The sequence below is a fragment of the Gopherus evgoodei genome, chromosome 15, assembly GCF_007399415.2.
Source record: "Gopherus evgoodei ecotype Sinaloan lineage chromosome 15, rGopEvg1_v1.p, whole genome shotgun sequence".
Lineage (NCBI taxonomy): Eukaryota > Metazoa > Chordata > Testudines > Testudinidae > Gopherus > Gopherus evgoodei.
Window position 1 is genome coordinate 14,065,797 of NC_044336.1, and position 14,455 is coordinate 14,080,251.

The 14,455-nt window shown below is 54.4% G+C and overlaps 1 protein-coding gene across 1 annotated transcript; it reads left to right on the plus strand.

Moving 5' to 3' along the window:
- Window positions 1-278: 278 nt before the first annotated feature.
- On the plus strand, window positions 279-13,914 carry TRIM65 (tripartite motif containing 65). The gene is made up of 6 exons (XM_030534379.1): window positions 279-2,178; window positions 5,036-5,131; window positions 5,292-5,525; window positions 7,802-7,973; window positions 8,198-8,281; window positions 12,108-13,914. Exons 1-6 carry the CDS (start codon window positions 1,732-1,734, stop codon window positions 12,638-12,640), a joined length of 1,566 nt encoding a protein of 521 aa, XP_030390239.1. The 5' UTR covers window positions 279-1,731; the 3' UTR covers window positions 12,641-13,914.
- Window positions 13,915-14,455: the final 541 nt, after the last annotated feature.

Here is a 14,455-nt window from a genome sequence, read left to right on the forward strand (position 1 = left end):
GAGCCAGATGAAAAGGGGATGGGGGCAAGTTAATGGTTATGTGGAAGGTAAAGGACAAAGCAGCTAGCCTCTGAGTACCATGCAGAGGTAAGTGGCTTTTTATTATTTCCAGAGCACTGTGTGCAAATACACCTCTACCCTGATATAACACTGTCCTCGGGAGCCAAAAAATCTTACCGTGTTATAGGTGAAACCGCATTATATTGAACTTGCTTTGATCTGCCAGAGCACGCAGCCCCGCCCCGCCCCGCCCCCCGGAGCGCTGCTTTACCACGTTATATTCAAATTCGTGTTATATCAGGTCATGTTATATCGGGGTAGAGGTGTATGAGGATTTTATAACAGCAGCTCCCTCTGACCCACCCACTCCCTGGAGACAACTAAAGTGGTAACAGCAGAAAGGTCATTGGGTCCCAGTAGGGGTGGGTGGGACCCTGCTTGATCTCCCGTGATGGGGTCACAAAAGGGCAAGAAATGGACAAAACCTTAAAGAAACCTTAGGTGGTGATTTGATTCCACAGATGAGCTTTGAACTCCCAGCACACCAGCCTCAGACTGCAGCCGTGGGACCCAAATATTGGAGATTTCGTTCTCAGCTGCGAATAGGGTGACCAGACAACAAGTGTGAAGAATTGGGACGGGGCGGGGGGTAATAGAAGCCTATATAAGAAAAAGACCCCAAAATCGGGACTGTCCCTATAAAATCGGGACATCTGGTAACCCTAGCTGTGAATCTACATCCTTCATTGGGTGTTTAATGTGTTACTGTATTGCCTTCCCCTGGTAGGTTCTCTTGGAGAATACAGGCTGTTTGGTTACCTAGGATCAGTAATTCCACTTGTTAGTGAATTTCGGGCCCACACTCAGTCGTGGCAGTGGCCTCTGGGTAAATGATCTGCATGGCCGGGCTTTGTTATTACTGGAGGGTGTTGCCCCTGAGGTTAGGCTTTGCAATGACCTCCTAAATGCATGACACAACCTTTTGCAGGCGCTCCGCCTTCCCATACTGATGGAACACAAGAGGAAAATGCAACATTCTGTTATGAAGCTGCATTGAAACATTACATTTCAGCTTTGCTAGCAGTCCCTCCCCAGGGGTCAAGACACCTGACCAGGGCTATGACTAGAGCTGCTTTGCGCAGGAAACTTGGTTTTGCCAGGCTCAGCTTCCTCACACCGGCAGGTGGCAAGAGTGTTGCATCAAAAACCCGTGGAGTATGGCTTGGGTAGGTTCTCTCTGGTTTGCCAAGGGCTCTGGCTGGGATATTCCATCCCAGATTGTGGTCCCTGTAACAGAAAATTGGGTGGTGAGGGGATGCAGGACTCTGCTTGGTTTGTAAAGGACATCCCTGTCCCTGGAGAAAATCGACATTCAGGTTGAAAGCTGAGAATTCCATCAAGGGCTAAACAGAAAACAAGTGACTCCAAAAAAGTAGGCAGCAGCACGATGCTGAGTGAAGGCAGCCTTTTAAGTCACCCAGGCAGCCGGCAGACTGAGGGGCTGTGGAGTTGGGGGAAATTAAAACCACAGCACTCCCTTGAGAGAGCCGAGAACATGCGTTGATAAACCATGATGCAGCTGGCCTGCGTGTCCCTTTAAGAGCTTGGTTGGCTCTGTGCCATCTCTGTGCCCGTCCTGCCTCTCTGTGATACGTAGCTCTAGCCTAGTCTCCTCGCACACTGCTGTCTGTGATTTCCTTCTCTGCCTCAGCTGCTACCATCCCAGGCAGGATGGCCTCTCAAGGCCCCCTGAAGCTGGAGGAGAAGCTGGTCTGCTCCATCTGCCTGGAGATGTTTGGGACAGCAGTGACCATGCCCTGTGGGCACAACTTCTGCATGAAGTGTATCAACAACCACTGGGACAAGGAAGAGCAGGAGGCGCCACCAGGTGAGAAGGACTACACCTGTCCCGACTGCAGGAAACGCTTCGAGAAGCGGCTGGAACTCAGGAAGAATGTCGCCCTTTGCAGCGTGGTGGAGCTGGTCAGGTCTGGGGAAGTGCAGGCCTTCAGCGCCGAGAGGAAAACCCCCGCCAACGGAAGGAGGTGCTCCAGGCATGGGAGGCCCCTGGAGCTGTACTGCCAAGAGGACAAGATGTGCATCTGCTGCGTGTGCACAGTGAAGGAGTGCCGGGACCACCGCAGGGTCCTGTTCGAGGAGGAGCGCAAGAGAAAGGAGGTAGGTCTGGGCTGTGTCTCCCCTGTAATCTGCTCCCAGTCTGCAGGGCCATGGCAAGAGAGATCAGCTCTCCTGCCTGGCTCTGTATCAGTCCTGCGGGTGGGGGGGTGAGTGTGCTCTCCTCATTGAAGCAGAAGTTTGGCACCCGGGGCGCTATTCCTGCCCCTGGCTTGCTGTGTGGCCTGGCTAAGTTGTTTACCCTCTGCATGCCTCAGGTTCCCTGTCTGTGAAAGAGGCAATACATCCATGCCCCTCTCTGGTGACCCTTGGACGAAAGGAGAAATACAAGTACAAGGTATTCACGTGTTTAACTAGACCAAGGCTCAGCAGAACTGGCAGATGTTGCAGCATATTTGGACACTAAATAGTTAATAGTGTCATACTGCTGTCTGGTGACCAGTTCCTGGAGTTCCTCCCAGCCTTCCTGTGTGCGTGCGCGTGCGCGCAGCCAGTCCTGAGCTGCACAGGGGGACCCAACAGACCTTAGAACATATGCAGCACCTGCTCCCCCACGGCAGCAAGAGGGGCAAAAGGCGACAAATGTCCTTCCTCTGATGAGGTAGCTGAGAAGGTTTGATTATGACGAGATGTGAAGTCATGGCCAAAGGAATGAATTGTATTTAGAAATCAGAGTCCTCTGCTGGTTGGCTGCACCTGCTGCCCGGAACGTCAAGGGAGAGACCCAGCCTTGCAGAGGTGGAAGGACTGCGTCCAAATTCCTATCGCCTGGTGCTGCCCTTCAGCAGCCTAGTGCTGTAGCCATCACATAGCATCAAAGCTGAGTGGTTTCCTCTGAGTGCGTGTGTACGGTGGAGCTAGGAGGATTTGCAGAAGGGAAATAAAAGGTTTTCCAGGTCAGGTAGCCCTCTCCAGAGACCTGCATTCTGTACCCATGTGACCCAGGACAATGCTGTCCCCTTCTGTGCCTCAGTTTCCCCTGCTGTAAAAGTAGGATGCTGATACTTACCTTCCTTTGTGAGGTGCTTTGAGACCTGTGCACCCAAAGTGCGGAATAAGAGCTAATTATCCATATTGCTCAGGACGGTGGAATAAAGGAGGATGTGAAAGGCTGTGGGAGCTTTTGCTGGGGAGTGGGGTTTGTTGGGGGATCTGTGGAGGGTATATGGATATTTGTAGAGGGGATAAATGTTGACTAGGTGCTGAGGGTGCCCAGGGTGGCAGGGACACGTATTACTCTGTGCACACTGATGGATAGTAATGGGTGGTTTTTGAAAGTGAGCTGGTCAGTGAGGTAAGGTTACTGTACTGCTGTGGTAGGTTATTAGAAAGTCCTGTTTGACTGTATCAGTGTATCTTAATGGGGGGCTGTGGACAGGGCACACAGGAAAGACACACAACAGAGCCTGTGAGCAGCCCTGGGCACATGCTTGGAAGACACCATGGTAAGCTGTTAGCTTCATGGATCCTGTCCATGGGTGGCAGGTGAACCAAAGGCTTGAGGAGGCTAGCCCCCCGCCCTCCCCTGGCCCAGAGTGCCAGGCAGGCAGCACGCCCCCCACCCCCAGCTAAAGTTGCCAGGTGTCCGGTTTTTTACCGGAACATCCAGTCAAAAAGGGACCCTGGTGGCTCAGGTCAGCGCCGCTGACCAGGCTGTTAAAAGTCTGGCTGGTGGCACAGCAGGGCTAAGGCAGATTCCCTACCTGGCTCCACGTGGCTCCCCGGAAGTGGTGACATGTCCCTTAGCTCCTAGGCAGAGGTGCTGCCCTCACCCCAAGTGCCAGCCATGCAGCTCCCTTTGGCTGGGAACTGCGGCCAATGGAAGCTGCGGGGGCAGTGCCTGCAGGTAAAGGCAGTGCGCAGAGCCACCTGGCCATGCCTCTGCATCGGAGCTGAGGGACATGTTGCTGCTTCCAGGGAGCCGCCCGAGGTAAGGACTGTCCGAAGCCCACTCCCTGCACCCTCTCCCACACCCTCATTTCTGGCCTCACCCTGGAGCCCACATCCTGAGCCCAGAACTGGTATCCCCTGCCACACCCCAAACGCCTACCCCAGTCTGCAGCCTACTCCCACACCCTGAATCCCTCATTTCTGGCCCCCTCCTGGAACCCACACCCCCTCCCATGCCACACACCCCTGTCCCAGCCCTGAGCTCCCTCCTGCACCCAAACTCCCACCCAGAGCCCACTCCCCCTATTGCACCCTAACCCCTCATCCTCAGCTCAGAACCCCCTCCCACACTCCAAACCCCTCATCCCCGGCCCCACCCCAGATCACGCACCCCCAGCCGAAGCCCTGTCCCATACCCCGGCCCCTTCTGTACCCTGAACCCCTCGTTTCTGGCCCCATCCTGGAGCCCTCTCCAACTCCTGCATCCCAACCCCCTGTCCCAGCCTGGTGAAAATGAGCAAGTGAGTGAGGGTGGGGGAGAGTGAGCGACAGAGGGAGGGGGGATGGAGTGAGTGGGGGTGGGGCCTCAGGAAAGGGGTGAGATGAGGCGGAGCCTCGGAGAAGGGGTGGGCAGGTGGCAGGGTAAGGGTGTTTGGTTTTGTGCAATTAGAAAGCTGACAACCCTGCCCCCAGCCTGAGCACTGTGCAGGCGGCACAGCCCCAAGCACTGGAGCACCAGGCAGGCGACACGAGCCATCCCCTGGCCCTAGCCACAGGCCATCCCCCACTAGCACTAGCACGGGGCCCCGGCCACAGGGGACGGAACAGCTTCAGCAGAGAGTGGCAGGAAGCGGGAAGGGTCTGGGGGTGAAAGGCCTGGTCTGAGAGTGGGAGAATCACGTGAGCCCAGGTGATGGGCACGTGGAGAGATCAGAGGGGCAGTTTGCCCAGTATTGTGACACTGAATATTTGTCTCACATCACACTTTGGGATCCGGCCTCTTTCGCAGGTCCTTTTAGAAGAGTCTCTGGTGAAAACCCAGGAGGAAACAGTAAAGACCGAAAAGGAGATCCACAAACTGGAGGAACAAACTGGCACCATAAAGGTAGTGAGGCAAAGGCAGTCATCCCTCCCCACAGCTGGGATGCAGGGGGCTGGCGACGAGTGCTGCTCCCTCTGGACAGGGCTCGGGAAGGAAGCCACCCAACTGCAGTCACATCAATTCTTTGCCTTGTCATTTCCATTGATTTTTTTTCTCTACCCAGGATTCTTCAGAGAGGCTGAAATCAGGGATTTTGCAGAAGTTTGTCCACCTGATGAAAGTACTGGAGGAGTGCCAGAGGGGGGCCGTGGACAAGATCGAGCAAGAGCAGGCCACTGCCTTAGGGCAAGTGGAGGAGAACTGGAGCCAGCTGCAGGATCATCTGGCCATGCTCACCCAGCACCAGCAAAAGGTCCAGGAGCTGCTCACCTGTGTGGATGACATGAAATTCCTAGAGGTATTGGTGCCCGCCCAGCCATGAGTGGGGGAGCTGTGACTACCCTGTGGCCATTGGCCTGGCCACCTGTACTCCAAAGGCAATTTCACTCTCTGTATAATGCCCTGTCCACACAGGCAGCTGAACCAGTCTCAACGCCAGCTAAGAGGGTGCATAACATCTGCTCAGGAAGAGAGCCTCCGGTGTATGGAGGATAGGTACATCAATGGCTATGAGCCAAGATAGGCAGAGATGCAACCCCATGCTCTGGATGTCCCTGGTGTCTGACTTCCAGAAGCTGGATCACTCATTAATTGCCTGTTCTGTTCATTCCCTCTGAACACCTGCCACTGGCCACTGTCAGAAGACAGGATAGTGGGCTAGATGGACCATTCATTTGACCCAGTAAGGCTGTTCTTGTGTTCTCTACACTATGTCCAGCCAGAACCATGTTAGGAATGACCCCCCACACACACACTCATTTCTCCCTTCCCTGCACGCACACAGTGGAAACTGAGTCTGAGTCTATAAAGTGGCTGGCTGGCAATGTTAATATTGTAAAGTATGGACTAGAGATGGGCAGGGCCGGCTCTACAGTTTTCACCGCCCCAAGCAGTGCACCGAATTGCCACCACGGGCGGAGGGGGGGCAGTCCGTGTGCCCTGGGGGCGGCAGGTGTGTTTCCACGGCGGCGGCAATTCGGCGGTAGCTTCTATGTTTAGCTAAACATAGAAGGTGCTGCCTAATTGCGCCGCCGCGGAAACACAAGTGCCACCCTAAGGGCACACGGGCTGCCCCCGCTGTCCGTGGCGGCAATTCAGTGTGCTGCTTGGGGGCAAAACAACAGGGACTGCCATCCCTTGCAGACTGCTGCCCCAAGCACCAGCTTGGAATGCTGGCGCCTGGAGCCAGCCCTGGAGATGGGCCTAATCCAATTCCTGACCCTGAAACATTAGTGTGCTCGAAACGTGACCCTGGGCATGGACCAGTGGTTTATGAATAACCCCCATTTTCCCAATGAGCGAAAGTCTAATCCCGTTACAGAGCAGCCCTGCATTTTTCAATCAGGATCCAGATTCTACGTTTGCAGCTGAAAAGGGCCCATTGTCAGCTGAACCCAACCTTTCTCTGCCATACGCTGGTGGTTTGTAAAGGACTCTTGTGCAGGGGAGTGGGGAGTGCGGGCAGACACGAAGCAACCCCATGCTACCAAGCATGCTCGGTGCCTCTTGAACTTTGCTGCAGCTATTACTGGCAAACATCTTCTTGCGGGAAGATGGTGCATGTGACCTCCCCCTAGCGATTGCATGAGGCACTGAGGCATGCAAATTATGTATCTAATTATATCGAATGCCGTATTACAAGGCGACAACGTATCCTTGCTCGGGGAGCTGTGTTCAGTTTCTCCCTCCCTTCCCAGACAATACAGAAAGATCCAGATGAGGGCAATGGAAATAGTTAGAGGCCTGTGGGGGAAGGAAGAGGATTCATTTTAGGGTTGCCAACTTTCTAACTGCTGAAAACTGGACACCCTGCCCCACTCCTGCCCCACCTCTTCCCCAGGCCTCGCTCCTGCTCACTCCTCCCCCTGTTCTGGGGCTCACCTAAGAGCTGGGCTGGGAAGAGCTGACATGGAGCCTTCCCGCCTGCCCAGTTGGGATGGAGAGGGGAAGTCGGTCCCCAGAGCAAGGGGCCGGGGTGGGGAAATCGGAGCAGACAAGATTACACACACTCATACACACCAACCTCTCTGCCAGAGAGCTGGAGCTAGCCGAGAGCAGCCAGCTACTTCTGTCCATGAGCAACTCTGCCTGGCTCCAGCTGCAACTGCTGTGCATCCTGCCCTGTGGAGGCAGAGGCTGGTTACTGCGGGTAACAGGACTTTTAGTGTCCGGTCAGCACTGCTGACTGGACACTGCCAGGTTCCCTTTCCAACCAGACTTTCCAGCTGAAAACCGGTCACCTGGCAGCCCTAATTAGAGTGTTCTACCCTGATGCTGCTCCATAAAGGCCCCTGTACAGAGGAACATCACCCATTCTGACAGTGATAGGAGCAGTGAACACAGCTGAGCTACAGGCATAGCCCAGGCCAAGCTGTTCAGCATCGTGATGTAGCAGGGTTACTGAGGGTCCCCGGAGCAAATGAATTGGGGAAGTAGATGCAGATGACAGGGGACATGATGACTGTGTCTTCCCCTTTCCATAGGGAAGGGGGTTTCTGAGCTGTTGTGCCACCGAGCCTCTGATCTGAATGCCAGTATGTGCTGCATTTCCTCTCCTCTTCCTGTCCCGCGCAGGAATTCCTGCTGCACCCTTCTCCAGGCAGCCTGGGAGTTTTGCCAGCTGTTGAATTCAATGTGGCCAGCGCAGTGGATTCCACTGCTAAGATCCTCACGGAGGTCTCTAGACTTTTGCTGGAGGATTTGCCCAACTCCCTGAACCCAAAGGCGGCTGATGCTGAAACCAAAGGTAAGCTTTTCCCTTGGGGACCTTCCCCCCCACTGCCCAGCTGGACACCAAGTCACTGTCCCACCTGCCTGTATAAATCACCTCTGCAGTGGAACTGATGTAGCTATGCTGGGCCAACATGCAAGGGGGCGTGGGGGTGGGGACGTCTCACCATTCACATCCTTGTCTGCGGGAAAAGCTCCTTCCTTGTTTCTAGAGCTTTCCCTTTCTCTTTTGCTCTGCAGAGTTAACCAAGCCAAAGGCACTTGCTGTGATGAAGGCAGGACCAGCCCTTCCCGAGTGTGAATTAAGAGTGGAGCTTCTGAAGGGTGAGGCAGTTCTGGGTCTGAATAACTCAGAATAACACACGCTGGGAGCCAGCCATGTGGGTGGGTGGGTGGGAAGAGTAGGAAAGTGTGTCTATAACCTATGAAGGGGACTGGTGGCTCCTTCTTGGACTGGTAACAACATAGCAATTTAGCAAGCCAAGGCCATGCCTCAGGGGGATCTGAGTTACCATTTTAGAAGCGAATCTGCACTCCCTAGGCAGGATGGTTTGGGGCTTGGCTGCACTCCGAGTTACAGCGCAATAAAGGAGCCCCAGGTGCTCTAGCTCACTTTCCGTCCACACTGACAAGGCACGTAGAGCACTCTGACTCCGCAGCTACAGCGCTGCTGGGACTCCACCTTGGTGAGTGGAATAACATTTGCTGCGCCTTGGCTACAACGCCCGGGCGTCAGTGTGAACCAAGTGTTGCATTACTGTGCTCTGATCAGCCTCAGGAAAAGTCCCATAATCCCCTTAAGTCCAGTAGTCACTTTTGTCATTGTTTGGAACTCCTGGAGGAATGCGGAAATGCCCTTTCAAAGCTCTGTTTCTGACAGCCGGCATGCAAGCCATGTTGTGTGAGAGAGAGAGAGAGGCGGAGGGGAGAGGGAGGTCTGCTGCTGTCTGAACTTACAAGACACCATGCTGACATGTTCTCAGCCCCCCCCAAACCCACTCTCTCTCCCCCCACATGCACACAACCATAGGCGCCGACTCCGTGGGTGCTCTGGGGCTGGAGCACCCACGGGGAAAAATTGGTAGGTACTCATCACCCAACAGCAGCTCCCTGCCCCCCCGCCCAGCTCACCTCTGCCTCCGCCCCGCCCCTGCCTCCTCCCCCTTCCCTGAGCACGCCACATGCCCATTTTTTTCCCCCTAGCTCCCAGCGCTTGCATCACAAAAAAGCTGTTTTGCGCGGCTGGGAGGAAGGGGAGAGGAGGGGAAACATGGCGAGCTTGGGGAACAGACAGGACTGGGGCAGGGATTTGGGGAAGGGGTCCAATAGGGGCAGGGAGGGGGAAGAATTGGGGCAGGGACTTTGGAAAAGGGCTTGGAATGGGGGCGGGGCAGGGATGGGGAAAGGGTGGAGTCGGGGTGGGGATGGGGGGGCATGAGCACCCATCGGCACTGGAGAAAGTTGGTGCCTATGCACACAAAACACTCCCTGTCATACTACACCCCACCCTTCCCATTTTAAAAGCACATTGCAGTCACTTGCATGCTGGGATACCTGCCCATAATGCACCACTCCCAGCGCCGCTGCAAGTGCCGCAAATGTGGCCACGCCCGTGCGCTTGAAGCTGTCAGTGGACAGACTGCAGGGCTTTCCCTACTGCGCTCTCCAAAGGCTGGTTTAACTCAAAGCGCTCTTCATCTGCAAGTGTAGCCGTGCCCTGAGTGTGACTAAAGTGACCTGGAGTTTATCCCTGCTTCTGACACGGGCTTCCTGGGTGACTTTGGGCACGGCTGTATCTCAGCTGCCCTAACAATATGGGATCAGAATACTCCATTGCCTCACAAGGGAGCATGGGACTTCAGTCATCCATGTGTGCAAAGGGCTTTGAGATCTTCAGATAGAAGTTAACATTGTTAGTAGCTTAAAAGCCACAAATACCTCAGCTACCATTACTTAGGCCGGGTCTACACGACACACCTACATCAATATAACTACATCACTAGGGGTGTGAAAAGTCCATGTCCCTGAGTGACATAGTTATATCAACCTTAACGCCCCTGTGTAGCCAGTGCTCTGTCGCGGGAAAGCTTCTCCTGTCAACATAATTATTGCCTCTCGGGGAGGTGGATTAACTACGCAGACAGGAGCAGCGTAGGAGCGTCTACACTCAGGGCCGGCTCCAGGCCCCAGCGCGCCAAGCGCGTGCTTGGGGCGGCATGCCGTGGGGGGCACTCTGCCTGTTGCCGGGAGGGCGGCAGGCGGCTCTGGTGGACCTCCCGCAGGCGTCCCTGCGGAGGGTCCGCTGGTCCCGCAGCTCCGGTGAAGCATCCACAGGCACGCCTGCGGGAGGTCCACCGGGGCTGCGGCACCAGTGGACCCTCCACAGGGACGCCTGCGGGAGGTCCACCGAAGCCGTGGGACTGGCGAGCGGCAGAGTGCCCCCCGCAGCGTGCCGCCATGCTTGGGGCGGCGAAATGGCTAGAGCCGCCCCTGTTTACACTAAAGCAGTACAGTGGCACAGCTGCACCGGTGTATGTGGAGACAAGCCTTTAGTGGACCTTTTAGTTACAAGGGACCCAATTCTCCCACTGCAATCATCAGGAATTCCTTGTCCCCCAGGGTGGGAGAATGGGGGCCAGGGTAAGTTGTAGAACCAGAGTAATTTCAGAATACCGCCTGTGGGTGGGAGTCCCTCTCTTTTTTACACACACACACACAAACACACACACACACACACACACACACACACACACACACACACACACACACTCCCCCTTCCCCTCCCCCGCCCGGCAAGCATCAGGTGCCTGCTCCCGCCCAGCCATATTTAGGCACAGAACTTTCCATGGGGAATGCTGAGAAGCTTAATCACTGCAAGCAGCTGCCTGGCACAGAGCAGGGATTCATCTTGGCTGGTCACATCTGAACTGCACGTCTCGTGGCACAGCGCAGAATTGAAGTGACGGGGCAGCCAGTCCACAGAGAGCTGCTCCAGACATAGGGGAAAGAGGTAGCACCCTCCCAGTACATTTGACCCACCCAGCCCCAAATCTGATGATCCGGGCAGTCTCCTGGACTCTGCTCCCTTGTTTTAAGAACTTTGTGTCTCCCTGGATGTTATTGCTTTACATCTTTTCCCATGTCTACCTCTCTGAGCAGTCACCCTGCTGGATCTATCAGATGGTCTCCAGTTTGGCTTGGTTAGTTCTTGCTTTCAAAAAAACCCAGCCCTTTGAGAAAGGGGCATAGCCTAGTGGTCTGAGCAAGCGGCTGAGAACCAGGAACTTCTGGCTTCTAGTCTCAGATCTGATGCCAATTCCTAGAGTATCCTTTTAACCCTCTCCACCCCGGCTTCCTCATCTGTAAAACAGGGGTGTTAGTATTTACTACATAGATTTCTAATATACCCATCACCACAGTGCCTGGAAGATCAGTTATTAATACTTACAGCGCAGGGCTGTTACGGGGATTGGTTAATGTCTGTAAAGAGATGTATTCATAAGCAGTGCTACAGAATGTTTGAAACATTATTAATTGTAATCATGTTATTTATTATTAATAAACGAAGGTCCATAGGCGCTAACTGAGCAAGGTTATCTCCAGGCAGGGCTCCAGTGACTGGGGAGCAGTAGCACCCCAACAGAGCTCAATGCATCTACTGGGAAATGCTGTGGATAGAGGAGAGTGGGAAATAGTTCTTAGGACCAGAACAAAGACAGTGCTGGCAGAAGGCCGCTGGCATCCTACTCCTCCTCCTTTCAGAGGATCTCAGAGCACTTTGCAAGAATTCATTAATTTAACCTCCTGATACCCCCATGAGTCTCTCTATTCCCATTTTACTGCTGGGGAAACTGAGGCCTGGGGCGGGGACATGACCTGCCCAAAGTCACACAACATGCCCATGCAAAAGCCAGGAACATAACCTAGAGCTCTTGACTCCCAGTCCTGTGCCTTATTCTCAAAATCACCCTGTCACCCAAACTTCCTTTGCGTTTTCCGCCTTCAGAGAATTTTACATAACTGAGTGATGCCTGGGCTGGATTCCTGACATAGGCAGGGGGTGGGGGTTTGGGGGGGGAGGAAGGTTAAAGGAAAATTAAATTGTTCTTGCCCCTGTGGTTTACACTGTGGATGTCCATGTTGCCCACAGATCATCGAAATTTGACCTTCGACCCGGACACAGCCAATAGGTACCTGCAGCTGTCCAATCAGAACCAAAAGGCCAAACACACCCATTCTCCTGATGGCCTTTGTGAGGATAATGCCAGCAGGTTTGAGCTGTGGCAGGTTCTGTGCAGCCAAAGCTATAGCCAAGGTCACCACTACTGGGAAGTCAGGATCTCCAGCCACTCCGTCATTCTAGGTGTAACATACAAGAAAATCCAGAGGAAGAAGCGAGCGGGTTGCTCCTTCAGCATCGGACTGGATGGACTGTCCTGGGGGCTGCAAATCCGGGAGGACTGCTACTTGGCATGGCACGAGGGCCGGTCGCATAAGATCAGGGCGCCCTTGTATAAATGCCTCGGAGTCAGCCTGGACTATGGCACAGGCATCCTGTCGTTCTATGGCATCGGGGACGAGATGAGACTCCTCCACTCTTTCCACTGTGTCTTCACTGAGCCCCTCTACCCAGTCTTCTGGCTCTGCGAAGGCAGAGCCGTCACCCTTTGCCAACAGAACTGAGCCAGCGGCTGGGATGCAGAAGCCAAGCCATAGCCAGCGGGGCGTATCCCACTTTGCAGCCAGCTGCCTGGCTTTATTCAGTGGGCAGACTTCTAAAGCTGTAGCGAGGACCGGAGGGGTCACAATGCAGTTGGTTCGACAGGGCCGAGGCGATGGGGCTGCAATGAGTTAAACGCAGGCAGATGAGGCGGGGACCCTGAAAAGCAAAGAAACGTGGCTGGAATGAAAATTGCTCACGTAGTTCAGCCATATGTAAATTAGAGTTAGGTGGCAGGAGACCTGCTTCCTTACCTGTCACAAGGATCTCCTGCTGGAAGAGCTGAAGCTAGTGGGATTCAGAAGGCACCTGGCATCAGTCTTGTTGCATGTGGAATGTCATTGCCTGTCTGCAGGCCACATGATGTAACAGGGAGAAGTTAGGATCCTGTGGTGGCACCAGTGAAAGGGCTGCTGCTTGGGAGGCTCCGATGGGATGGTGGCAGGAAGGGAGATAGCACAGCTTGGTGTCCCAACCCTCATTTTCTCTGCCTCCCAGAACCCTGGACAATCACCTCCTGCTTTTAGTTCTGAAGAGCAGTTGCTATCAGAGAGGTGTCCTTGCATAGGCACTGACTCCATGGTGCTCCAGCCCTGGATCACCCACGGAAAAAAAAAAGTGGGTGTCACCACCCACTGGCAGCCTCACTGATCAGCTCTGTCTCCTCCCCATCCCCCTCCCTCCCAGCACTTCCTTTTCACCTCGATCAGCTAGCTACTCAGCAGCCTGCAGGATGCACTGGGGAGGAGTGGGGGCAGGAAGAGATGGGGTGGGGTTAGAATGGGGTGGGAAGCGGCAGGGTGGGGAGAGGTTTGGGGGAAGGGGCGGAATGGGGGTCCAGCACCCCCAGAGAAATGACAAAGTTGGCACCTCTGTGTCCTTGCTAAGACACTCTTAGCTTATTGGAGGAGATGCCGGTGGGACAGGCCCTTCACCGACGTGCTGTAGAGGGCTGAGGAGGTGGTTACTCTGGTATTGCAAACTCTTAATCGGGGAAAGTTCCACTTTCCCCAAACCACCCATGTTCCGGGATGGTTCCAAGAAGAGATTCCAGTGTGGCCCCTTTCTAGCATACAGGGCTGTTCTGGCACCAGACCTCAGAACATTCAGAGTACAGTGGGGGTGGGGCAATGAGAGGGGAGCGGATTTTTCCTCTGCTCTGCAGACAGTCAATTCCCATGGTTAGGTTCTACTTGTTTTTAAAAGTTCCCCTCTGGAATAAAGCTCCATTTTCTTATGCTGTGAGAGTTTGCCTGGGAGCTCAGGTCTGGTGAAAGGTGCTGGATCGACAGGAGGAAGTTCTAGCTATCCACAAAACAGACCCACTGTGGGCAGCAGTAGGCGAACTTTCCATCCCCCTGGCCTGGCCATGTGCCTCCCCAGGGGTCCCGTCCCATTCCTTTTGTGTGTGTCCTGGTCTCCTGTGATTGAGTCCCCTATGGAGATAAATGTGTTTCTTTGTTTCAGCCAACGTGGTTTGGAAATGTAAGAGTTTTGAGGGGGAAAAAAAAAGGAACCTTATACCCCACAAACCAGCTACCCTCTCCAGCAGCCCCTGCACTGGGCAGCATGAGGCTGTTGCTTTAACTGGCCAGGGCTTTGTTCTTCCCTATCACTCAGACTAGTCTGTGCTGAAGGGTGAAGCTGTGCCTTGCTGGGTGGCAGTACCGGTGCTGTTACCCTGCTTTGACAGGCCACAGGGAGGTTGGAAGCAATGGCCGACCATGCCCAGTGGTCCTTAGCTGAGAGCCTGCCTGCCGGTCAGCCCAGTCTGCCAA

Excerpts from the sequence above, each read along its gene's own strand:
- TRIM65 (XM_030534379.1), top strand. The coding sequence starts at position 1,732 with ATGGCCTCTCAAGGCCCCCTGAAGCTGGAGGAGAAGCTGGTCTGCTCC. Across the intron at positions 5,526-7,801 it reads ATGACATGAAATTCCTAGAG|GAATTCCTGCTGCACCCTTC; the intron begins GTATTGGTGCCC and ends TGTCCCGCGCAG. Across the intron at positions 8,282-12,107 it reads AAGAGTGGAGCTTCTGAAGG|ATCATCGAAATTTGACCTTC; the intron begins GTGAGGCAGTTC and ends TGTTGCCCACAG.